This window comes from Furipterus horrens, unplaced genomic scaffold (genome assembly GCF_987537825.1).
Source record: "Furipterus horrens unplaced genomic scaffold, mFurHor1.1.pri manual_scaffold_5, whole genome shotgun sequence".
NCBI lineage: Eukaryota > Metazoa > Chordata > Mammalia > Chiroptera > Furipteridae > Furipterus > Furipterus horrens.
Genome location: NW_028327175.1, coordinates 776,072 through 801,986, shown reverse-complemented (window position 1 = coordinate 801,986; position 25,915 = coordinate 776,072). Strand labels below are relative to the sequence as shown.

At 57.6% G+C, this 25,915-nt stretch overlaps 1 protein-coding gene and 1 long non-coding RNA gene across 2 annotated transcripts in view; one reads left to right on the top strand and one right to left on the bottom strand.

The window, feature by feature from the left end:
• Positions 1-5,218: 5,218 nt before the first annotated feature.
• Positions 5,219-10,772, bottom strand: LOC150008093 (uncharacterized). Its single transcript, XR_016511093.1, has 3 exons — positions 10,608-10,772; positions 6,019-6,148; positions 5,219-5,450 (listed from the first exon to the last, which is right to left on the bottom strand). It is a non-coding gene; the product is annotated as an uncharacterized LOC150008093 (long non-coding RNA).
• MAP3K1 (mitogen-activated protein kinase kinase kinase 1) overlaps positions 9,279-25,915 on the top strand; it is a 51,649-nt gene continuing 35,012 nt past the window's right edge. The window contains exon 1 of the mRNA XM_090276106.1: positions 9,279-9,628. Coding sequence (XP_090132232.1) covers positions 9,279-9,628 — 350 coding nt within the window. The remainder of the gene's footprint in view (positions 9,629-25,915) is intronic.

Below are 25,915 nucleotides of genomic sequence, written 5' to 3'. Positions count from 1 at the left end.
ACACCCCCATGCTGGCCTAGAGAAGAACAACTGTAACAAAATGAGCTGTGGTTTCACTGTTGGTACAAATCTAACACGAGGCTCCCGTGTCATGGTATAGGCACCTGAAGAAAATGAAGACTTCACGGCCGGACAGGGAGCTGAGCTGTGCAGGAGGGATCTGCTGCTCCCTTGCTCCTCCCCTCACCCTTTAGTCACAGGAGCAAATGTCGCAACGAGACCAGGACAGACTCGAGCTGGGCCTCTGCCAGAGCGCAGGGCAGGAGGTGGCCCGGGGGGCTTGACCCCACACGGCAGCTCGTCTTGGCACGAGGGTTGGGTGCCTGCGGTTGAAGGCTGTCCCCTTGCAGACAAGACACCGGCTGATCACCAGACTCTTTGTTGTTAGAGCAACGTCCCATGTTGTGACTTCTCCCAATCAAAGTCGAAACTGAAGTCCAAACCCAGACCTCTTTGGTTATTGTTGTGCTTCTGTTAGCCTGAGGTGTCCTCAAAGGTCCTACCTCAAGCAAAGTTGGACTTAGCTAGTAGAGAAATAGCAAAGGAAAGCAATCCTACTTGCAAGAAATGGCTGATTGGTTATAACATTTGAAGGAAAGCTTTTCTCAAAATTATTCTGCTCCTGGTTGTCAAGTAGAATGATGAGAATGGGGATTAAGTGCCGAAGGCCATCTCTCTAATTACGTGATGTGTTCCTACACAAAGCAGACTTGATTCGCTCAGCAAACACTCTGGGCAGGGACTGGGGTCTGGGCGCTGAGCTAGATGCCAGAGATACAGAGGAGAGCAGCCAGGGAGGGTCCCATGCCCCCGGAGTGTCTGGGCTGGCTCAGAGTCAGACCCTGACCTGCGAATCCGTAACGTCCAGCCCCTCAACACCTGCAGGCAAAGCAGAAGCCCTGCCACCTCATCTGCTCCTGAAGCCACGGGACTGTTCCGTGTGATTCCAGGTCGCGTCTCAACGAGGCCCGTCGAACCAACTCCCCTCCCGCCCCAGCAATGCCTCTCCCGCATCTTTTCTTGCCGCACTGGCTTCTTTTTCAAAGTCTGGAGATGGTGGGCTTTTTTGTTTGTTTGTTTTTGTTTTTGGATGGCTGTTTTAGTCCGGATTCTTCAGAGGAACAGAACCAGCAGGATGATTGATGATGAGCTGTTATGTGATAAGGAGTGAGAGTTATTAACGCTTGGTTGTAAGGAGCTAGCTCACGTGGTTCTGGAGGCTGAGAAGTGCTAGGGTCTGCAGTGGGCGAGCCGGAGACACAGCTGCAGCCTCGGTCCCGAGGCAGGAGAAGGCTGTCCGAGCTTGAGGAAGGTCAGGCAGAAAAAAGAGGTTTTCTCTTCCTCTGACCTTCGGTTCTAGTTAGACCTTCTGTGGGCTGGAGAAGGCCGGGCCCAGTAAAGAAGACGTCTGCTTTCCCCCGCCTGCTGACGCCAGTGTGAGCCTCACCCGGCAACACCCGCACAGACGCGCTCTCCGGCACACCCGGAATATCGTTTAACCAAATACCTTGGCTCCCTGTGGCCCAGTATGTGGACACATCAAACTGGCCACTGCAGGGACTCTTCAAGCCAAGGGCCCACATCCTAGCTGCAAGGGAGGCTGGGAAAACAAGTGCATGCTTGGTCTTTCAAGCGCATGCAGTGAGAGATGGGCTCTGTGGGAAGGTGAGAGGGTACTCAGACCTGGAGAGAAAGGGGCATATCCCGGGTGACTGGGAAGAATGGCCAATGTCGCCAACACACACCAGAAGCCAACTTTCCAGAGTTCAAGTGGAAAGTTCTCTTCACCCACTGCATGGTGGGGCCGCCTTTCTTTCCTTTCGGCAAGCGGGCTGGAGGGGTGGGAGCGCGCTGAGAACTGCATTCTTCAGTGTGTGTTTAATCATTTCGGCACTGGAGCAAATGCCACGGGCTGATTTTTTTTTTTCATGGGAATTCAAGCCCCGCTCTCTTTGGCAGAAAGTCCAAACTATTTTTGGAAGTTGGAAAGAAATTCAGAGAATCTGGTTCACTTTTGGTCATGTACAGTAATGTTATTTTTGTGTATCTAGGACAGTGACGTGGCCAATGCTTATTTTTAATTGGCTTTGGGGACCCAGGGGTGGGCTAAGAGGTCAGGAGCGAGGCAGGAGGGTCCCTCACAACTGGCCGGAACCCTGTCCTGTTGGCCCGTGCTCACAGCAGATGCCTCCTCTGCCGGCGTGCCTGAGATGGCCCCCGGCTTCCTTTGATTCCAGCTAGAACGTTCTCTGAGGACTGGCAGAAAGGATCGGGACGCCCCGTTGGAGTTGTGGACCTGCTGCTTAATCACTCTGGGTGCACAGCAGGTCCCTCAGAGCCTCACTTCCTCTATCTGTGAAACCAAACCACGGAGCTAGCAGTCCGGATCAGGGTGCTTCCAGCTACAAACCAGAACACCGCGGGAAAGGACTAAAGATAGTGCTGTGCCAACATCACAGTTCTGGACGGCGTCATTTCCCGGGCAGGTCCAGCAGCTCAGGGGGCGAGTCCAGGCCATAGGCTCTCTGTCTTAGTCTGATGTCTGTCCCGACAGTTGCGGAGGGCTGCTGGACTTCCAGACGTCCAGGACTAACACATCAGATCAGAGAGGGGACGCGGGATTAGCTCCTGGAGCGTCTTTGTGTGAGGGGACACTTGTCTCCTAGAAGACCCCACCCAGCAGACTTGTCCTCAGCCCCCACCCCACAGTCCCAAAGGAAGGTGCAGAAAGGGCTGCCAGGCCCCTGCAGAACCCTCTCCATCCCCGACGTCCAACGATCCCTCAGTTCCCTGAGCAGTGCCCACAAGCACCAGCTTTGGTGCAGGGGTCTGAGTGTCGGCTCTCTCTCGACTTTGGGGAAGAGAACCCACCATGGCCCCTCCCACAGAAGGTTTGTGGAGTGGGTCTCAGAGGTGCTCCGGGAACCTGTCTCGCCAAAGTGACGGTGGACTCTTTGTGGGGCCGACTTCCCTTCTTTAACTACAGAAGCGCCGTGTGCCTATATCCACTACCTGCTGTAGCTCTCTGTAACGTAATTATTCCGAAGAGACTTCCCACCATTCCCCAGGGCATCCTCCTGCTGCCAGGCAAACCTTGGCCATATTGTGGCTTCTGGCCAGACCCCCGCAACAAAGCAAGTCATTGTCTCTTGCTGGTGGAGGGAGGCTGTTGCCTTCGATTTGTAAAAAACGCAACATCTGTGAAGAGCAATAAAGCAAAGAGCAATGAAATGAGCTGTGCCTGCATCTGCACATTTCTGGGATTCCATCCTTCACAGCTGGAGCTTTCCATACTGGAGTCTCCCCGAAGTTTAATTTGGGGAGAGAGTTTGATTAGCATTTCTTCGGTTATGAGGCCTTTATAAAGCAAAATGTTTTCTTGCCACCTTGGTGGGATTTTTTTCCCCTTACTCACGTGAATAGCTCTAGAGAAAGAAAGACAAGAAAGAGCTGAGCTTTGAAGCAGACTGACTGAGATGGTGTCTGTGAAGCCCCCCAACTGCAAAGCTGAGACAGCACAAGACAGAAAGCATTGTATCCACACATGAGTGTCCCAAGCGCCCCTGTTTGTGTTGGATAATTCTAGTGATGTGCATTAGAACCTGTTCTGAAATTCCAGGCCTGACCCCTCCGAGACTGAGGCCACAGCGTAACGAGGTGAGGGGCAGGCTCAGGCCTGACCCCAGTTACCCAGCATCATTCCAAGACATCCTGTTCCTGCCGCCTCTGAGCAGACGGGAACCATCCCGCCCTGCTGGGAAGTGGGGTGTCACGGCTCAGAGCAGGGCTGGCTGAGGGCTGAGTGCCACCCGGCGCTCCTACAGACCCGCAGGTGCGTGACGGCTGATGGCGCTGGGTAAGTGCTTGGTGACTGGTTAGGCCACGCCTCGTGGGCACGCGGGCACCTTGGCTTCCTGGACGAGGTGGTGAGCAGGGAAGAATGCTAAATTTAGAAGCAGCAGCCCGTCCTGCCCATCTGCCAGCTAGGCGATTTGGGGCAAGATTAAAAGTCTCCCGGAGCCCCACCTCCCTGGGAAAGCACGCCACCCGTCTGGGGAAGAGCCTGGGAGAGCTCCGTGCGGTGACTGTGCCCGCCACACGGGCCCCCGGCCAGGTTGGTGCAGGCAAATCCGAAATTACTCCTTCGCCTGAACGAGTTTGTCCCTCGTTTTCGTCTTCCCGCCGACGCACACGTCCCTGAATTACCCAGTATCCTGCCTCCCTTCAAAATGACCAGCCCATTCCTCCCAAGCCGCAGCACCGCCATTGTTCTCAAGGGCACACGGAACATTTTCCGAGACAGTCCACAACCAAACAGTGTCATCCCATCGGGGGGGGGGGGCACCCAGATACGTGCAATTAAATACAGTTATCTTTGATACTCCGTCATGCTGGTTACTTAAAAACTGTCACTTTGCATAGAGTATTCAATTTTGTCTTTGCCGAGATGTCCATATCCAGGGAGGAGCCTAGAGCTTATTTTTACTTTAGTGATGGCTTACCTTTTAACTTCTAGATAATTAAAAATATGTGTAGGGCCCTCCAAGTGTTAGGAATGGGCCTAGCCCGGGTCAGGGGTCAGGGGTTGGGGGTTGGGGCAGATTGAGGAAGTGATTTCAGGAGAAGGGGCCCCGTGAGCACCCCGCGCAGAGGCGTTCACACACCGAGTACTTGCTGGGTACGTGAACGCGGGAATTCGGAGAACGTGCTCGGTGCCCCGGGGAGCATCTGAGAGGCGGAGACAGAATCAGACCCGCGGCTGAGAAAGGAACTCTGACGACGGCGCCTAAGATGCATTTCCAAGGTTAGCTACTTACAGTTTACTTAGTGATAGTTGACTGATACAGAGCTACTTCTTTAGTCCCTGAACATACCTGTGACGCACTAATCTGGCCTGCGCAGGCATGTCGCCGTTCACTACACACGTGACTCTCGGGCGCCACGGCGGGGGGGCCGGGCCGACACAGGAGCCACGGGCCGTGCGTTCTCTCGAGCACCTGAGGAGTGTGCGCGTCCAAAGTGATGCTCCAGATGGTCTGCAGTATAACACACACCAGACCTCAAAGATCTAGTGCAAAACAAATGCTAAAAGGCCTCATTAGTAATATCTTATAAGTTGACTACACATGGAAATAGTAATATTTTGGATATATTATGTAAAACAAAACATTTAGAATTAACCACCTTTTTAAATTTTTTTTTTTTTAAATGTGGCTACGAGGAAATTTTGAATTGCACGTGGGACTTGCATTATATTCTACTGGACAGCACTGCTCTAGAGGTGCCCTCCGCAGACCCCCTTAACACCTTTGACCCCACGACAATGCACATCAATCGCAAAGTGAAGGCACAAATCTTGCAAGAGGCGCTGCGGCTGACAGAGCCCCTGGATGCGGCCCTGCGCCTCTCGGGCCCCGGGAAGCCTCGTCAGCGACGGCACGGCAGGGGACCTAAAAGCACAGCAACACAAGGAAAGTCGGTGATTATTAAAGGACCTGGGGAAACGTAGGACGTTTCTAATACTTCTTGCAAAAACGGCAGTCATGATTGAGCCACAAAAGTCGAACAGAAAAAGGGTATCTCATCACACATCAAAACCCAGCAGCTAACGCGGCGCATTCGGAGAATGCAGAGAATCAGTGCGGAGTGGTACCAGGGGGCAGACTCTTGCTAAGTGTTAGATACATCTGGTTTGCATGTCGTGGTCTTATTTTTAAATGTAAAATCCCAATTCAGCTGTTTTTCATTATTTACTATAGAATTTACTTTCTGGTTTTACGTACATACGAAAACAGGCAAAATGTTTAATAAAAGGGAAAAATGTATATATTTATATATACAGGGTTAGGCAAAAGTAGGCTTACAGTTGTTCATAGGGAAAATAATACAATTATAAGCCTGTATTTCATGTTCTCACAACGGTAAATCTACTTTTGCCCCACCCTGTATATCCTCAATATTTTAATTCAGCTTAAAATATAAATAACAAGGTTTCATTTGGGGGCTGGGGATTTTTACCCAGTATTTAACAATGGCCTCAGTCTTCTGGGTGTGAGTTCACTGCATGGAGTCCCATGTATCTTCTCACAAATCTTGTCTACGATTTCCACATCTAGTTTTTCTGAACAGAGTGAAAAGTGGTAAGCTTCTGGAAAAGCAAGTTCGGGTAGATGTCAGTGCTTTTTTTCTCCAGTTTTCAGTCATCGTTCCCACAACTAATGGGATAAAAACCTTTCCCGCTGTCTCACAGACATTCTCTCACAGCCTGTTACCTAGTTTTCATTGAAACAACTTTCTTTTTGCATTCACATACTAACGTTTTACTAACTTAATAATCAACTTAATAGAATTTAATTAAGATTTTCTCAGGACAGTATCACAGGTGTAACCAGGTTGGGAACGCTGTGGCGGGTCCCCTGGCGGGAGTCCAGGTGTGCAGGGGCCGCATGTATTCATCCTCTTCCTGTCATTTGCCACACCAGGAATGGCAGGTGTCTGCTCCCAGATGAGTCAGCTAAACAGAAGGTGCTTAAGGAACTTTCTACTATGATGTCACCTACAGTGTCCTTGTCAGGGCCAGTTATCCCATAGAGGACAAGATTCCTTGACTTGGAATGTCTGGAAACACCTGGGAAGTCTGGTGTCTGGAAAGCGCATGGGGAAACCAAGTTCCACCCCCAGCTGCTCCGCGAGTTCTCCAGAACCTACATGTGAAAGACCTCCAGCTCCTGTAGGTCACACATTCACTCTTCATTACCTACGACCTGGCATGCGCGCGCACACACGCACACACAGACAGAGCTGAAATCCTATCAGTTAGTCTGATAAATACCCACTAATAAAAATATGTGTAGGTGGGAATGCTCTATTTATTGAAATCTGTAAGGATGAAAAAGCACCACCAATATCCTCAGGGAAGAAGCAAAGTCCTTGCATGTCCTTAGTAGATGCTTAATAAAGTTTGACGATGCACCAGCTAAACTTTCTGCCAGCGCCTCTTAAATCTGTTCATGCTGCTGGCGGTGATACTGATGCACAGTGAGGAGGGGGCCCGGTGTTAACCCGGCTCCTCCGAAAGGACCTGCACAGGACCTGACGTGTGACCGGGGCGGCTCCCAGCAGCTCCGCGGAGGCAGCCACCTGGGACACCCTGGCGTCGGGGCTCCTGGCTTCTCACGGCATCGGTGACATCACTGCCGCGTTTGTATCAGAGAGGACGGAAGTGAAGAGCTTGGAAATAATAACTGGAGTTTTCAGCGTCCGGGCGGCTTTCGAGGGTCTCCTTTCTGACACTAGAGAAATCACATGACGGGGGTTTGACACGTGCTTTTGTGACGGAATATAAAGCAGGAGCCAGCAGCTGCGAACCAGAGCTGGACTCGAACCCGCGCCCCAGGCCCGCCGCGGGGGCCACCTTCTCCTGAGCAGGTCGTATCAACCAACGCACGGCCAGCTTACGTTTCTCCCTGTTTGAAAAAGTCAGCTCTTCAGTGTGCATACTGTAGACGCACAATGGCAACCCAAATATTTACCCAAAAGATTAAGGAGAAAATGACTCAAAGCACCAAACACTAGGCAGAAGCCCAGCACTGAGGTCTGTCCCGGGGGAGCAGGCGGCTGGGGGAGGGCAGAGAACCGGGCCAGTGGGCAGCGTGGCATTTGGAAGCCCCGCCACTTGGTCCCGTTTTCATCACTGGGGACAGAAAAAGAGGGTAAAGGAACTGCTTTGCTGGAGGCCCTTCTACTTTGCTACCCTGGCCAAGCTTCCTAGGTTTGAAAGGCTAAAGGCCTCCCTTGCTCCTCTCAGGTCCGGCCTGAGGGCGGGCGCAGAGGTGAGGGTTTTCCGATTTAAACCGGGAAGAGGGAAGGGTCGTTTTCAGCTCAGGCCTGGCTGGGTGTGGCCGCCCGGGAAGCCCTGAGAAACGGCTCCTCTTCGGTCCGGACGGCGCACACAGGCTTCCATTAAAAAAGCGCGTGGCTACAGCCTACGTGTGGACTTGAAATTTTAACAGATTCACCTAAACTTTCAGGTTTTGTCCCGTTGCACGTCACTACCTAAAAGTATCTTCTGGCTTCTGGCGTAGGACACTCCAAACAGGAAGCGAATGTGAAATCGAGACAGTTTCAAAATCCCCTCGGGTGCCCCCGTCCTCCTCCTCCTCGGCCACCATTTACACCCGGGAAGGGAGCTGTCATTTGATCCGATTCCCAGAAGCCAGAGGGAGCTTCCGTGGGCAGCCGGACTGGGGTCTGGACGCAGGAAGGGGGACAAGACCGCGCGGCCCGCTCTGCTCGGGAGGGACCCCGCCCCCGCCGGCTCAGTGTTTCCGGAGTGAGTTCAGGGACGCCGCTCGGGGGCGGCTCCACGCGCGCGCCCGAGGACGGTCGGAAACCAGGAACCGAGAAATGTTCGTTTTCGCTTCAGAGCACCTTGTGGCCCCGCCCCAGGGGCCGGAGGGGCCGCCCGCGCGGCGGGGGCGGGGCGCCGGGACGTGCGGGGGGCGGTGCGGGGGGTTCGGGGCACCTGCTGGTCCGTCGCCGGGCGGCCCTGTGCCCAGGGGCCGTGCGCACCCGGAGCAGGTGTCTCTCCGGCCGGGCACGGGGTCGGGGTCCCGAACGCAGAACTTCAGCTTGGGAACCGCAGATGCGGACACTGTGAAGTTTTATTTGCAGCGCGAGTCGGGGAAGAGGGCAGCGGCCTCCGAAAGCTTCGAATAAAACCCCCACTGTGTCTCCGGCCCGCGGCAGCGCGTCTGCAGGACGCTCGGTCGCTTCCGGCGGGGTGGGTGCAGGGTTGGTCCACGCGGGTTCCCCAACGCCCAGGGGAGATGACAAATGGGAACAGTGTCGCCAGCGTCCCCTCCGCGCACTGCACACTGGAACGCGAGCGGCAGTCCTGCTGGGGGGCGCGGCAGCAGAGGCCCCCTCCCGTCGCGGGGGCGGTGGGACCACCTGGCGGCGGCGCGCTCTGCGGATCTCCACCTGCGGCCCGTCCCCCGGAGCGCCCCCTCCCCGGAGTCCCCGCCCCCGGTGTCCCCGCCCCCGGCGTCCCGTCGCCCCCGCCCCCGGTGTCCCCCCCGCCTCCGGCGTTCCCGTCCCTGCCAACCCCGGGGTCCCAGGCCGCTAGTCCAGCGACCCCAGGGTCCCGCCCCGGCGCGCGCGCGCCCAGGCCCGGCGGCCGCGCTCCCGCACTTGCGCAGGCGGCCTACGCGCCCCGCCCCCCGCCCCCCGCGCGCCCCGCCCCGCCCTCCGCCCGGCGGACGCGGCCGCGACAGAAAATGGCGGCGGCGGCGGGGAGTCGCGCGTCGTCGTCGGGACTCGCGGGCGCGGAGGCGGGCGGAGGGTCCCTGCAGGCGGGCGGGGGCCGCGAGCGGGCGGACTGGCGGCGGCGGCAGCTGCGCAAAGTGCGGAGCGTAGAGCTGGACCCGCCGTCCGCGCCGCCGTCCCCGTCCCGGTCCCCGTCCCCGTCGCCCGAGCCCGCGGGCGGCAGCGCCGCGCCGCCCGAAGTGGAGCCACCGCCCCCTGGAGCCGCGAGCCGCGCCGGCGCCCACGCTCCCGAGCCCGGGGACCGCGGCGACCCGAGCCGCACGGGGACCGACCCCGCGGAGCCGCCTGCTGCAGCCGCCGGGTGAGCAGCGGGCGGAACGGGGGACGCGGCGCGGTGAACGGGGCGGTCCGACCGCGGGGCTGCGCGCCCGGCGCGACCCGGGGTTTGCGATTGTGCGGGGCCGCGGGGACCGCCGTGGGGACCCACCGCGGGGGCGCGGCGAGCCCCGGGCAGGTACGGCTAGGGTCCCGGGGGCCGACTCGGGGGCGCCTGTCACGGCGGCGGGACCGGCCCTCCTTCGGGACGTGGGGCGCGGTGTTCCTGGGGACGCGGCTGCACCACGAGGACCCCGGTGACGCCTGTGTGCGGTTTGCGTCGGGCGCAGGAATTCCCGTGCCGGCCCGTCCGTGTCCCGGCGTCGGTGACCGTCCCCACAGCCTTCCGGCGAGGTAGCGACCCCGCTCCGAGCACCTGCGCGGCCGCCCGGCACGCGGCCCCGGGCCCCGGGTCGTCCGGGCGCGTTTGCGGCGGCTGCACGTTTTTACGCTGAAGGGACTCCGTTCCGTGCGACAGTGGCGCCCGGGTGTTAGGGGGTCTGACGGGTGCCGGCGAGGCCCAGCCTGCGGGGTGTTGGCGCTGCTGGAAGGGTTTGGGTGGCGGCCACCCGCGGCCCCGTCCAGTCCCTGACCTTGATTCTGAGTGTCTCAGAGACTGTCCGCAGGACGAGTCTTCGGTTTCGGTTGATTTTCTAACGTGATCTGGCACTTCTATGAACTTGACTATTTATTTGTTTAAAGCCACAGTGTATTATTTGGAGGTTGCCCCCTACCCCCACCCCCCAAAAAAATCCCTAAAAAATGTGGTCACCACCGCGGCAGCCCTGAGAGGAGAGGGCATCTGTGCCCGCTGGGCGTCCGTGCGCGCGTGCACTGGGCCTCGGTCCCGCAGGGCTGGGTTCCTCCCGCTTCCTGCTCCGGCCCAGGCGCTCCGCCAGCCGTTGTTACTGCGAATGAGCTCCCGATGCAAACGTGGAGCCCCGAACGTGGGGGGTTCGTGTTACCTGCTCTCATGAGACCACCTTCTCGGACACAGGTCAGTAGCTCAGTACGTGTCAGCACCGGGACGAGCTGTGGATGTAGAACAGCAACCGCGGTCAAAAAAAATAATGTGCAGAAGGGGTGTCGTGTTGCCGCCGTGCGGAGTACAGGACTGGCTGGGGGCAGGTACCCCCGCGGGCCGACCTAGCCGCCTGCGCTGACCGTTGGCGTTTTATGACCTCGGTCTCTTCCCTCTTTGTTTAAGGGGTGCGTTACCACTGCACAGTCTGAGAAATGGGGGGCTAATCAGCATAATCGTTTGTAGAAATAGATTTCATTAGCCAGAATGCTGGTCTGTTCACCCAAATGTCACGCCTAAAGGCTTTATTTATGGTAGAAGGTGCGTTCTCCATCTTTTGAAATATAGCGACCCCCGCATCTTCTTATCAATAAGGTTGAAATTTGTTTGAATCTGTTGGTATAAATACTTTTATTACAAGCTGTTCAGTAAAATCCCAGTTGAACTCTACATTTTAATGTTTTGACGTTAGTTACTTCATACTTGCAGGAGGAAAATGTAACAGATTTTGAGCTATTTTTATGTCTGAGTAAAGTATGGGTCTGGGGACCCCTTCTGTCTAAAGAGAATTCTGATATTTTATTTCCGACTTCCCTTCAGTTTTTAATCTTTAGGTGAAGAAATTGAACGTGTGGGACATACATTTTTGAAGTACAAGTTATATAAAGAGTACTCGTATTAAACACAGAGGATGTGTAGTCTGCCCCCCCCCCCTTCGGGGTCGTCACTGAGGTCCGGGGAGCGGGTGCCCGTGAGGGGTGCCCAAGCGTTTGGGGTTTTTCCTTACGCCCCAGAATCTGGGGCTTTTCCCTCCTATTGACTGCGTTTGAAGAAAAATTACAGTGTTACTCTCCATTGGCAGGGCCATTGTGAGTCTGGTAGATATAATTACCGCATCCTATTTTTGTCACTGAAAAAAGCCTAACTATCAGTCTGCCGGCCCCAGGAAAGCGCGAGGTGCCCGCGCCGGGTAACGCTGGTTTGTTGGAAGCCCCGCCGCTTCCTGGGCGGCCTGCGCCCCGGTGGCGCGCTCAGCTTTCACTTCCTGTTAGCCGCTGCCGCGCTAAAAATACAATGTAGTGATTTTGTTTTTTTTTAACCAGAAGAGGTATAGGAACATTTTTACCTAAAAAACAAATTAAAAAAATTAACTTGGTGATGTTCTAAAACAGAGGTTGTTCCGCAAGTTCGTCTTGCGTGGATTTGTGAGTCTCGTAGCTCTGAGCGGTCTCCAAGTTCTATTTTAAATCAGGTAGGAGCATTAATGCCTTCTTCAGAGATTAACCTTATTAACTGTAATTCTGAAAGAGAAATATGAGAGCCAGAGCTGTTGCCAACTTCTGTTTTCCCTTCCTATCTGATTTTGGCAGGGGTGCCCGGTTACCCAGCATTCCTCCCGCCGCGATTTCCAGGGCCCCATAATGGCTCCATTCTGTGCGGTCCGAAGGCAGGAAGCGGCCTGGGACGCCGCACACAGGGGCCGCCTGCTGCAGGGTCGCCCCGGCTCGCCGGCGTGAGCGTGGCAGGGCGCGGACAGGAAGGCGTGCGCTCCGCTCTCGGCAGGAGCGGAGGGACCAGCTGCGGCTTGCCTGGGCGCGTGGGGCGGCGCGCATTCCAGGAGAAGCCGCAGGGTGGCCAGGCCGTCGGCGGCGGTGTGCGGCCATGGGTGCCCCCGAGGGGAAGCCAGGGCGGGGCGTTCACCGGGTTTGGGGGGGAAGGCGCAGCCTCTGCGTTCTGTGACCCATTTCCCCGGGTTAAAAGGCAGCAGGAAAACGTGGGGCGGTTTCGCCGCCGGGGGGGGCACCTCTTGCCTGGAATGCTTTGCTTGTACCCAGCGGACCACGTCTGTCCTCAGACCCGGCCGTTTGCTCCGTCCTGACCTCTTTCCGACCCTGGGACGGAAGTCAGAGCTCCTTGACAGTGGAAGCGGGTGGACAGCGCATGGGGGGGCGTGGGCGCTGTTGGGATAGACCCACGCTGTCTTTAGGAAATCCTTGAAGACGGCTTTTACACGTGGAAGAAGTCGTCAGGGACGCTGATGAAAGCGAGGGGGCCCGTGCGAAGCGGGGAGGGCTGTCCCTGCTTTTACTGCAAGGAGGGGATCGTAGCCATGGCTCAGACATGTCTAGATACCTTTTCCGGAGTCTCCCCCTCGCCTTCCCCCGTGTCCCTGTCCCCGACACCCTCCCAGCATCTCATTTCTGGTTTTGGGAGGTGGAAACCCATTTGCGAGGCTAAAGCCTGTCGTCCCACAACCAGAGGGCAGCAGGGTTCAGACTGCAGCCGGCTGGCTGCACAGCGCGTCCCGTGGTGATTTCTAAGCAGGGGGTTGTCCTGTGCAGGGCTGACCAGTCCCTGTGCGGTGTTGTTGCCAGTGCGTTTCTGCCCTGCCATGTGGACGGGGCGCAGCTGCCTGGAACCGGCCCTCCTTGCACGTAGCACAGGGACAGACATCGCCGCCTCGCGGCGGGCAAGGAGTGCAGGCGATTCAGCGTCCCGTGTTCCATAGCTTTCCTGACTGCGCTGCGTCCAATCGTGAGCGGAAGAAAATAAAGCAGCTGCAGTTAACATCCCTCCCTCATCCTAATCGCCCCACGTGCAGAGACGCCGTCCGGAAGCTGGCCTTGCCCCACTGTGACTGTTTCAGGTTTCACGCGCCCTCCCGCACAGCTGGGCTCTGCTGGCAGACTGCGGCAGGCCAGACCGGGGCCGCGGGGGGCGCCCTGGCTGCACCCCCATGCTGCGTGCTGTCCCCCCGGCTGGGAGCTGCCTGGTCTGCTGCTGTTCGCTCTCTGCCTCCGGTCCCTCACCTTTTTCTTAGGACAGATCCATGTTGCAGTTTTCCCAGTTCCACAGTAATAAAAATTGGAACCTTGATATGGAGGATTTTCAAACTATTTCTGCCTGTACTCTGAAAATGAACAGGAATATACAGGGCGCTGCAAGTTCAAATGTGAAAGCTTTCTTTCTCGAAAGAGTAAATTAAAATAGGGACCCAGGAGCAAGAAGCCGTCTCCCCGGCGGGAGTTTTCAAATGCAGTCTTTCCTGTTGGAAGCAGCAGCTCCCTAGTTAAGAAAACAGCCGAAGGAAACGGAAGCTGAGCCCGGGCGGAGGTGATCAGGAGGGGGAGCCTCGTCTTCCCCTGCGCTGTGGCCTCTCACTGTGGCCGCACTGTGTCTGGTGTCCAGTGCGGTGCGAGCCCTGTGCAGTTGCTGACTGCGCCCTTTGCGGCACCAGTCCCAGCCGTTTAGTTTACTGGGTTGAGATGTCGCGTGTCAAGAACTGTTAGGTTATTAAGACCCAGCAAGCGGGTTTTCCTGCGAGTGCAAGCTGTCACCAGGGAATTATTAACGAGGCCGGCAGCTCACCCCGGAGCTCACCCTGTGCTGGAGCGAGGGGTCAACCTCACGCACCGCACGTCAGCACAATGAGTGTATGAGCAGCCCGGGAGGTCAGTGGGTGGAGGCCTCACGGCTCCTGCAGAGGGACGAGACCATTGCCTTCCTTCCGTGCCTTAGCAATCGTTTATCTGGTGCCTTATCCAGCCATTTCCAAACTGGTCTTGCAGCATTCTGACTAATAACTCGGTTGCTAACAGACAAGGAAGTCTTCTTGCTCAGGGTACCGCCCAGTCCAGAGTCTGGCACCCGTAACTATTACCAGGTGCTCTTGCATGCTGGGATGGATTCATTTTTCTCCAGGTGGTTATTTTAAAGTTAGTGTATTGGGAGATTACAAGAGTTACTGCCGTGTGGGTTTAATCATGGTCCATCCAGCTTAAGGCAAGGTTGGAAGGCCAGGGCTGTTTCTTAGAAGGTTTTGGACAGCGCGTGATATTTAGTAGCAGTAGTTGGTATTTAGCAAACAGGGGTTGGTAATTTTGACTAATAAGTGTATTACAGAGTAATTGGAGCCCTGCTCAAACTGCCAAATACTGAGAAAATTGAGTGCCTGATATTTGAAAGTGTCTGGTTATTTGGGCTGATGGATAAGCCCCTGAATCTGTTCCCTGGACAGGTCTCCCGTGACGGCTTGCCACTGTCCCCTCGGGCATTAATGTGGACAGATCCTCAGGGGTCCCAGGGCTTCCTTCTGTCGCCTCCACCCCCACGCCAGTCTCGTGGATGCCTTTCCATCGGTCACTGGCCATTCACAAGGGATGGCAGAGTTTATTCTTCTGGCCGTGACCTTTCCTAAAGTCCAGACACCTCGCTGTCTACATGGCACGTCTGCACTCAGATACCTGAAACCAGATCTGGGTTTTCCCTTCCAGTCTGTTCTCCATATTATGTGGCCAGAGTGATTATTTTAAAATGTAAATCAGATTACAACCATTTTCCTCCAGAAAAAGAAATATATTTTTTTAAATGAATTTAAATAATTTAATTTAAGAACTCCCAGCTGCTTTCCGTGTGGGTAAAGACCAAGAGTCGGTGCTATGTCCTGGGGAGGCCCCTCAGGTCCTCTCTGACCACACCCACCCCGCTCTGTGTGTAGGGGGGTGCCTCCTTCTGTTTCCTGAGACTCAGCTCAGCCCCTGCTGCCACCGGGCCTTTGCACGCCCCTGCACCCTCTACCATGAGCGCCCCCAGCCCCCGTCAGCTTGCCGCTGTTCGGCTCGCAGCTCCCAGACGTGACTTTATTATGATTTGTTATCTCGTTCCTCCCAGAAAGCCAGGACCTGGGCAGAGCCCGTGGCAGGGGAGGAGGGGGAGGACCCAGCACCCCGCCCCCCGCGCCCTGCCTGGCGCAGAACTGCACTTGGCAGTAAACATGTGTTGAATAAATGGGTGAGGGCACTAGTAACACGGCACCCTCAACCTGCTGGGGCCCCTGCACTTCCCCGCCTCACAGACGTGGGCGGGGACCCAGCGGAGGTGAGGGTGACGAGCAAAAGCCTGGACAGCGGGCATTTCCAGGTGGCTGCTTGTGACGGACCCGTGGGGAGGTGTCCGCCTCCCAGACACACCAGGTGTCCCCAGGGAAGGCAGCAGCCCGGCGGGCCAGGAGGACCGGCCATACTGCGTGGCAACCCGCGTGCACTGCTGCACTCCCCGGGGATCAGAAGTGGGGGTGCGCACGCGTGTATGAGTGAGTACACGCAGAAAGACGTGCTGCGTTCACACGATGGTTCCTGCTTCACGTTCTCAGAACGCTGTGCAAACTTCAGACACCGCCTGTAGGATTCCTGCCCTGATCACGTGCTTCCTCTAGTGTTACTGAGTGGACAGCACCCCAGCTTGGGATAAGCGGGCGTCCACGCCTGCATGAAAGGGAAGATGTGCGAGGCAAGTGCGCTCTGAGGTTTCAGGCACCGTGAGCCAAGGCCCAGGAAACAGGACACGTTCACAGGTCTCCCGCTGGTAACCGAGCCCCGCGGTCTCCCTGACTGGAACACGCTTGCCCCTCAGAAGCCAGGGCAGCAGGCACGGGGCCGCCCGAGGGCCGGGGACACCCCCTGTGCTGCGCAGGTCTCTGGGGTTACACGCAGCCTGGCGCCAAGGGCGGGCACTCTGGATTCGCAGGCGCGCATTGAAGCTGTTACTCTTGCCGTCCTGACCACGGGCGTCCCCAGCAGACGGGGAGGGCCAGCAGCAGGAGCAGGGCATGGTTCCTGAGAGGGAGCCTAGGGGGCAGGGGGGTTCATGCAGGGGGGCTGGTGTCGGCCCGTAGCTCAGAGCTGCACGGCCGCGGGATGGTGCGCTGGTGCATCCCGGCGCTTCCCAGCGGCACCTGGCACATCACTTCCCTTGTGTGACATGCACGGGGTCAGGTTCACACGTGATTTTACAGCGGCGATAGTGGCTCACGTCACAGGGTGGTGGTCATGCTTCTCCCTCGGGAGCTAACCAGGAAGCTCACGGCGCGTGCTGTCCGGAGTCGCGCGAAGTGTGGGCGTCTGAATTACCCGAAGAACCGCGTCCTGGAGTCGCGGTAACACTGAGCACCCGAGTTTTCTTTAGAATCACGTGAAATTGGGTGCCGCTCGTGAGACACGCCGTGTGGGTGGTTTACCTGGTAAAATGTTTTTGCTTTATTTATTGGCCATCTTATACCCCGTAATTTCCTTAAAATGCTTAATAATGAATCACCACCAGTAGGTGGACGTTTCTCCCAGTTAGACGGCGAGGAGTCAGCCGTGAACATCAGCTTTGTGACGCTGGCCAGGCCTGCTCGGTACTGCAGGGTCTCTGGCTTAGTGAGGTGCCGCCTGCCAGAGTGTTTCCATGTCTTCGTGTTCGAAGATGATGAACGTTTTGAAAGACATTTCACATTTCTTGTTTTTTTTTTTTTGCCCCCTTCAAAGTAATCGGCTATATCTGTTATTTATTTTCTGGATTTCTATTGCTATTCTTAACTTGTTCGTGGGCAGTAAATCAAATTGTTTTCATTGGACCTTAGATTTTGTGACAGGTTAATGTAGATATTGATATTTCTAAAAAAGCTTTAGTATTTTAATCTAAGTTCACTTTGAGTTCTGAAAATATATTTCAACTGTTCTCAGGCACTGGCCCCTCCACGCAGTCACACAGGTCCTCACGATGGGTCTGGGATTCAGGATTTATACACTAGGATGAAACTGTTAATAAAAGGATCGGTCCGTCCTTCTGAAAGCAGCAGAAGAATTACTTTTAAAATCTGGGTCTCCATTGCCCAGCAGAAGGGGCGGCGCTGGGCAGCCCGCTGGTCTCCACAGCGCCTGGTGGGTTCTTTTCCTGGTGAGCAGGGCTGCTTTCCTGCCCACAGCGTCCCAGCGTGGCCGCCTCGCTCGCCGGGCTCCTGGTTTTAGACCTTCCCATTGTTTGCCTTGCGATGGTGATAATAAGCCTCAGGGACTACCGTCGTAGACATGTTTTTGTGTGTTTACTTCCGTGAAATGCTTGCTCAGTAGTAGTGCTGATTCCAAGGCCAGGCACGTGGAGAGGTTTGATCCCGTGGCCGGTCACACTGACTCGCACTGAGCCGGTTCTCAGTGGCCCCGGGGTGTGGCAGGTCGGCCCTGTGCCAGCCGCCCTGGGGGGTGGAGGGGGGCGTCATGCCTGTGCCTCGTAGCTTCCCGGCTTCATCGCACAGCATATCTGTTGACGGTTTCAGACGTCTTCCGTGAGTTTCCATGCACACGTGGGAGAGAACAGTGCGTGTTTTCTTGTTGGTTTGTAAGCGTCCTCTTTATGTTATTCCGCAGAATCGTAGCTCGGACACGGGTCGCCGTTGGCTTCCTCCGCCTGTGTTACTATGTAGGGGCTTTGGTTGTGGTGTTTTTCCTTCCCTTCTTCTGTGTTAGGCTCAGGGTCCCGGGGCCGAGCCCCAGCCGCTCAGGGCAGGCGGCCTGGGAAGCTGGGCTCCCAGCAGCGAGGGGAGGGCGCTGCTTCCGGTCGTGGGGACTGAGTGTCTGCACCGCTCAGGTCAGGGCCTGGCGAACGGGGACCCATGTCAGCAGTGGCTGTGACTGCTTCCTGCCGCAAGCTGCGCAGTGCTCATCAGTGTTTTCTGACAGCACTTTTGCAGGTTTAAAAAAATACTTAAACCTTTGATCCCCTGCAGCTTTTGGGCACCCCGGGGCTCCAAGGTTCTGTCCTCCAGGCGGCTGGCTGGGCGCCCAGCTCTGCCCACTGATGAGAAGTTTATCGCATGTGAAATTTTCAAATACTTGGAAGTTTCCAAATACATCTCCTTCAGATTCTTTTCCCACCGTGGGCTTCACTTCCCACGTAACCACATTAAAAGGAAGTCACTGCCCGGGGAGAAGGGGCTGTGTGAGGTCATCGCTGTGCCCGTGCCGCTTGGTCTTAGGGACATCTGCACTGCGGGGACAGCCCTGCCCACAGCTGCCCGCGGGCCTCCCTGTCACCTCCTCCAGGTCCCACAGAGCCTCCTGCCTCTAGACACGCCGTGTGTCTTCTGTCTGCGTGGCCGCTGGGGCGAGGCTCCTGCAGTGCCGGCCTGACCTGGGGGGACGGGGGTGGGGTGGGTGGGGGATGGGGCGGACACCCTGGCGACCGGTCGGGCCACGCTCACGGTTCTGTCCCCTCCGTTCACCCTAATCTCCAAGTGCCAGGGGCCGTGCCCTCTCTGGAGTGCCCACTTGGTCGCCGCCGTGGACTCTGGCTCCCTGTGCGATAAAGGATTGTCGTCCGTCCACTAGAGGCACGAGGGGCTCTTTGCAGAACCGGGCCTGTCTCGTGAGCGCCGCCAACCCTGGCTACGCTCCCTCCGCGGCCGACTGGCCTGGCCGCCTCTCAGCCTCTCGGCCTTTCCTCCGTCCTCGCTGTGCGGCTGCGTCTCACTGAACACAGCGCGCAGGAAGGGCTTTTAGTCAGGTACACGTCACAGTGAACTGAGTCAGGTTTTCCCATTCGCTGTCAGAGGTGCCATCTCAGGGAGGTATTTTGGTGCCAGGCAGTGCATGACTGTCACCGAGAGTAACCCAGGGCCGGTTCAGCTCAGAACGCAGCATGCTGAGTGCTTCGAGCAAGCACAGAGCTGGACCGCGTCCTGGGCGTGCCGGTCATGGGGGTCACAGAAGTGGCCTGGGCAAGGTCCCAGGGAGTGGGCAGGTCCGAGCGCTTGGACAGGGCATCCTTTCCCATCTCTGTGGCCTGGTGTGTGGGCGGAGCAGGAGCCAGCAGGTGCACACCCGTCCCCAGGCCGTCATCACTGCCTCCAAGACAGGCACCATCTCGGGGGACAGCAGGGTGGAAGTCCAGGAAGGTGGCAAGGTAATAGTCCACCTGCTGGCCTCAGCCGGCTGGGACCCACGGGGTGCTTCCTGAGAAGCAGCATCTGCTGAGTCCTGAGGAGTGTGGAGGAGGTCACAAGTGAAAGGGACCTGCAGGCAGGGTTGGTGGCCTCGGGGCGAGGGCTGTGTGGGAGCTGGGAGGCGGTGTGGTCAGGAGAAGGGCGGTGAGGCTCAGGGAGCCCCTCGGGTGGAGGCAGGAACCTGCTGGGGACCAGGTCAAAGACCAAGCAGCGCTTCCTGCCTCCTGTGCCCGCTGGCTGGCCAACTCCTGGGTCTCTGGCTTAGGACAGAGTAACGGCTGAGCACTGGGAAGTGGGTCTGGAGGCCCAGAGGCGGGGCCGCGTCAGAGCCAGTGCTGTCACTGGGGTGCAGGGCCCCTACCCTTGCCATGGCCTGGCGTGGGCAGGCTCACAGCCTGGGCCCCGACTCCTGCCTCCCTGCCCCGCGCCATCCTGGGGCTGCACGGGGGCCCCCAGACGGCACCGTGTCGTTGGGCGCCTGGGTCCCCAAGTCAGACCTGTTGGGCCCTGAGCCTCGCGTTTCTCATCTAGAAAGCGGGGTGCGTGGTGGTGAAGCGCGCGCGGTGAGCAGTGCCTCGCTGACAGTGCCGCAGGCACGTTGAGGACCAGCCACTCTCCCGGGTGACCGCGCTGAGGAGGCCCGCATCCTGGGCGTTCCCGTCACAGGGGTCACAGAAGTGGCCTGGGCGAGGTCCCGGGAAGTGGGCGGGTCCGAGCACTTCAGTCAGGACATCCTTTCCCATCTCTGTGGCCTGGTCTGTGGGCAGAGCAGGAGCCAGCAGGTGCACACCCGTCCCCAGGCCAGCAGGGGCGTCAGCACAGCCGCGTTGGCCTGAGAGCCGTGCGCCCCCCCACCCCCCACTATTTTGAAACGATGACCAGAGCAGCGGAACACACTGCGCCTTTCGGGTCAGGTGACGTGGAACACGGCAAGGCACCGGGGTCCCCGTCACGGGGGAGTGGGGGGGCTCACTCCGTCCCCCGGGGCTGAGTCCGCACCTGTGGGAGGCGGGGCCGGGGCACCCCTCGCGCTCCAGCAACTTTCCCAGAACTTAATCTGAACAGCATTTCTTAGTTGTAATTATTGCTGCAATTTGGTTACTCTTTTTTGAACGTGGAAACTCATGAAATGTTAAACCTGGGTACTGACTATAAGGGGAATACAAACGAAGAGCAATGAAGGCTCAGAAAAGAGGGGAATCGTATTTGTCAACTGACCTCAAATGATGAGAAACTTTTATTTTTTAAAAAAGGAAACGTGTGACGGCTGGGAGAATAGTATTTTGCAAAGTGGAGAAAATAAGTTGGGGCAAAGCAGCGAGCGTGTTTGTGTTTAGTAAACATACCTAGCAGTTTTGAAAATAACTTGAAGTCTAATTTTTGGTTAAAAACTCCCCCCCCAACCCCCGCAGCTTGAGCTGTGGAAGGAAGGGCGGGGCCGCGGGGCTGACCTCTGACCGCAGAGCGGCCGGCTCAGCAGCGCGCGCACCTCGTCCTGCACTGTCTCGCGTTGTCACTTGCACAGCGTGTGCGTGGGGCCCCGGTGGTTCCGTGACTCAGGTGCCTCGTTTCCTTGTGAGAGTTCCGGTTCAGTTCTGTTCGGGGGCTTCTTTGCACATAAGGCGGGCAGTCAGCAGTTGCTGGGAAGTGGGACTCTCACCACCAGCCCTTTTTTCCCCTTTAACCTGGTGACTTGGCGCCCGGGTTCCAGGAAGCTCTGACTCTCACAGGGACCTGGGAGGACGCTAACGGGGCTGGTGCCGGGGGCTCCCGCGGCCGGTCCCGGCCCCCTCGGCGCCAGGCACGCCCGGCTCTGATGGCTGGGACCTGCCGCGTCCTGCATTCCTGCTCCCAGGCGGGCTGATAAGCGGCGGGGCCGGGGGCCGGGCCTGTGCTCCCCGCCCGCCTGCCCGCCGTGGCCGCGCACCTGACGCCTGCGCTGCGCCGGGCCGCCCCCGCCCCCGCCCCCGCGGGCGGGGCCCCTGGGGAGAGCTGGCGGGGCGCAGGCCTCAGGGAGGAGACCCAGCTCGGGAACTTCCTGCCTTCGCTTCTCCGCTTCCTTCCTCGGCCGGGTTTTAGTGCTCAGGTGTGAGCCGTGCCGTCCGAAGGCAGCCAGTCCCGAGGCGCAGCTGGCGGCGGGTTCAGAATAACCCTGCGTGGTGCGTGCTCGCTGCTCGCGGAGGGTCCCCGGGGGCTGAATGTCACCGGTGCCCATTACTGAAGTCCGCTCGGAGGACTTTCTTATCTAAGGAGAGCGCACGGTCGGCCACACACGGACTCAGTGAGTTGTTTCTCTTCCTTTCTCACCCCGTCTCGCGCACACACATAGTAACATACCACGCACAGTCACACTCACACAGTCACTCATACACGCTCTCACGCGCAGCTGCCTTAGCTTCTCGGTGACACCCGGGCCACCCACTCGGCCCGCTCCTGTGAGGGGCGGGGTCCAGAGCGTCCTGGGCACCGTGAGCAGTGCCGGCGCCGTCCCTGGTCTCGTGGTGTAAGTGCACCCGGTTCATGCGGGGTTACATCTGGGCACACGTGCACGGGTAGCACAGAACTCCCTGTGCCAGACCTTGGTGTAAGATGACGTTATGGAATAGATGCTCTGGTTCCAAAGGCCACTGCCAGCTGTGCCCCCAAACTGGCGAGTCCAGGTCTAAGGGGCCGGGACCCCGGGGGCCCAGCGCGCCACACCGTGCCCCTCCCCCAGCCCAGGCCCGGCCTCCCAGTCACGTCTCTGCGACAGGCCCAGTCGCTGCGCTTCTGCCCCGCCTCAGGGTCTCCCGCCCCGTCCTGCTGTTGGCCTCAGAAGAGCAGCCACGTCAGCAGGATGGGCCGAGGACTCGTGCGGTGATGGGACAGGCCTCGGGGCTCCATGCCCTGACCGGCCCTCCCTGGAGCCGGAACCCCCGCGAGGCTGCCCCAGCTCCTCTCTCCCTCAGTTTCCCTGGAGCCGGAGGTGGAGCCTCGAGGAAGCACCCTACCTCTTCTAGGGCTTCCCGGTCCGGAGGCCTCCTCCGCGCAGCCCCCCGTGGGCCTCGCTGAGCTCCCCCCTGAGCACAGCGCGCACTGCGCTGGGACGGGATGGCAGACCCAGTTCTGCCCTGCAGGCCTCACGGCCACTGGGGACGGAGATCGGGGCGTTTGTAGCCCAGGACTGCTTGCTGGGCAGGGACGTGGGGGGGGGGGGGGCGGGGGGGCGCTGAAGGGTTGTCTGACAGTTTCTCCAGGGAGGGTGGCACTGGGACGTGGGGGGGTGACTGCACAGAGGGAAGACCGGGAGATCAGCCTGAGGGAGCTGGACACATTTTGTCGCTCCGTCGTTTTGCTGCTTCTGTTTACTAGATAAACTTACATCTGCTTCCACACTTCAGCGTAGAGGTTTTCAGGTTAGTTTCAGCCAGAAGGGTAATGAATTGAGTCAGAGTTACTCTAGGTAAAAAGAATATTCACATGCGTGGTTCTGAAAGAGTGACTGTCATGTTTTAAAACAGAAATAATACGATGGAATTTATATATTAGTCGCTTGTCCCATTTCCATTCATATTATTCTTTCATGACTGAACTCATTAAAATTAGAACATGGCTCTGATGAATATCTTCTGAAGCGCCTGTCAGGCTCAGTCGTAAGTCAGATCCTGCCAGTTTTACATAAATGCAATTGCGTTCCACTCGATCGTCGCTTCTGGCGCCGTGTGGAGGAGTCTGCGTCCTCGTGAGCACCCGCAGCCCCGCGTGTAAGCGAGGAAGTAGTTTTCTAGGTGGACAGACTGACGATTCGGGCTATATTTAGCACAGGATGTCGGGATGAATGAGGCTCCTCTCTCAGGGCCTCCATGGGCAGATGACACCTTTAGCACTAACACTCCTCCGAGTCACATCTTCAAGGGCAGAGTGCCACCTGCTGAGGGAAGCGCATTCCTTCCTTCCTGCCCCGTCCCATTCCCAGAGGTGTCCTGTGGGATTCCCGGTGTCGCCATGTGTGGGCTCTCATGAAGGCCAGACAGTGACCTAAGTGGGAGGTTCACACCGAGCCCCTCTTCCAGGGGGGGCACCAGGGGCTGGTTTCTCAGAGGGAGGCTGTGCCCCCAAAGCCAGCTATGCAGACATCACTGAGGCAGGCGCGTGAGCCGGCACTTGGCAAACTCGGGCCTGCCCCTGGCTCGGCTCACGGTGACGTAGGGACGCTGGGTGGGAAGGAACAGGGGGCAAACAGCTGGAAGAAATTGTTCCGAGGAAGGACTGACGGGATTGTGGACCATGTGACTGTGGTCAGGTTCTGCTGGGGACATCTGAGTGTCCTGGGGACGGTGCAGAGACTGCTGTCACACTGGGCCGCAGCCATCTGGGGAGATTCCCGAGCTGCAAGTCCACATGCTCGCTTCAGGGAACCCGTGGTGTTTCATGGTAGCTCTGCACGAGAGGCTGGTACTCGCAGCGGAAGGCGGAGCGTGTCGGACTCAGAGGTTTTATTTGGCAGCATTACGTGGCTGCAGCTTGCGGGCCCATCGGCGGTGTTTTGGCTGAATTCATTGCGAGGCATCAGTGGTTTCCAGCTTTTTCCACTTGCTTATTAGACTGTGCAAGTAGAGAGTGGTTTTTAAAAGGAGGTGGGTTGTATAGTAGATTGACTTATACTTGCTGATGTAGATGGATTAATTGTGCAGTTCATTGCAGAATGACATTTTGTATTAAATTCCTGAAGTAAAAAATAAAAAATGTGTAGTGCAAAGTATTAGAATTTACTTCCTGTAAAATGCCTTTTTACAAAATTTTTAACTTTATTGGGGTGACCTTGGTTAATAAAATTACCCATATTTTTCGCTCCATAAAATGCACTTTTTGTCCCTAAAAAGTGGGGGGGGAAATGTCTGTGCATCTTACGGAGCAAATATCGTGTCACAGACCGTGACGTGTATCACCTGACACGGAGTTCCCAGAAAACCAGGAGAGCGTTTGAGCATTAAAGTCTCTCCTCTTTGTTAACGACAGTGATGACGGTTCTTAATGCCGCTGTTGACTGCTGTTCACTTTACATGGTGGAAATCTTACTCTGTTACATTTTGTTAAATATTTTAGTACACCATTTGGTTCAGAATATTTTTTTTCTTGTTTTCCTCCTCTAAACCCAGGTGCGTCTTACGGAGCGAAAACTACGGTGTATAGGTGTCAGGTGTGCGACGCTGTAGGCCGTCCTCTGCATCGCACTGTGTGCTCCCCGCCCAGGTCACGTCTCCTTCCATCACCGCTTCCCGCTGCACCCCCTTCCTTCTGGCCGTCACCACGCCGTTGTCTGTGTCTGAGATGCTTTTTGTTTTTGTTTCTGGCTCAGTTCCTTCACCCTTTTCACAGATGTCCGTCTTGTCTCACCCAAATATGTCAAGTTTGTGCCTGAAACACCAGATGTCATTAACCAAAGTTGGTCACTTTTTTTTCGGTTCAAAGAACAAATTGCACGGAAGACAGTAGCTCTTAAAATTAAAAAAAGAAAACAGCAGTGACATCTGTTCCTCTTACATAAGGAGTCTTGGCGGAGCGGCAAACGTCCTCTGAAAACATCATCATTGTTGATACGACCGGAGCAAACATACTTTAGATCATTGTGTTTTCAGATTAGTGCTCAGCTGGCTTAAGCCTCGGCCGGCACCCCAGCTTTGCTCCCCGTGCAGAGGCTGCCCTTGCCTCCGTGCGGACGCGGAGGAGGCCGGGAGCAGGCGCGGCGGCTGCAGAGGGCCCAGGACGGGGCGGGGGGCGCGCTCCGGCCGCGGAGAGGCGCGCATGCGCAGCTGTAAAACCTTGGCCCGCGCCTAACACACGTGGCGCGTCCACGTGCCCCCTGCACGTGCGGGCAGAGACGCAGGCGGAGGGACGGCCGCCTCCCGGTGTCCCAGGGGCGGGGCCGCGGGGTCATGCGGGCGGACGTCCTGCCCGCCCAGCTCTCCCGCCGGCGCCGTGAGCTCCAAAAGCGGGGGAAGCGGAGGCGTTCGCTCCTTGCAAACCGGCGCTGCTCCAGCGTGTTGTCAGGCGGGGTCAGCAAGCCGGGCTCCGAGGCTGGGGGCCTGGCCCTGAAGCGCGGACTCCCCTCGCTGCGGGCTCAGCTTGTCGCCTCCCTCGGGCTCCGTCCCTGACGGCGCGGGGCCGGGCCTCAGCGTGCCGCGGCGTGAGGCCACGGAGGGGGCCGCGGCGTGAGGCCACAGAGGAGGGGGCCGCGGCGTGAGGCCACGGAGGGGGCCGCGGCGTGAGGCCACAGAGGAGGGGGCCGCGGCGTGAGGCCACGGAGGGGGCCGCGGCGTGAGGCCACAGAGGGGGCGCCCCGGAGCGCAGCTCCGCCGTCCTCAGCCCCCTCGTCCTCTCGGAAGCGGCGGCTCCGCGCGCTCCAGGCTCCTCCGCCGCAACCCTTTCTGGAGGCGCTGCCTGCAAAGGGCTGAACCCAGAGGGGGCGCGTGGGACACACGCCCGTGGGAGCCACCGCCGCTTGTTACAGG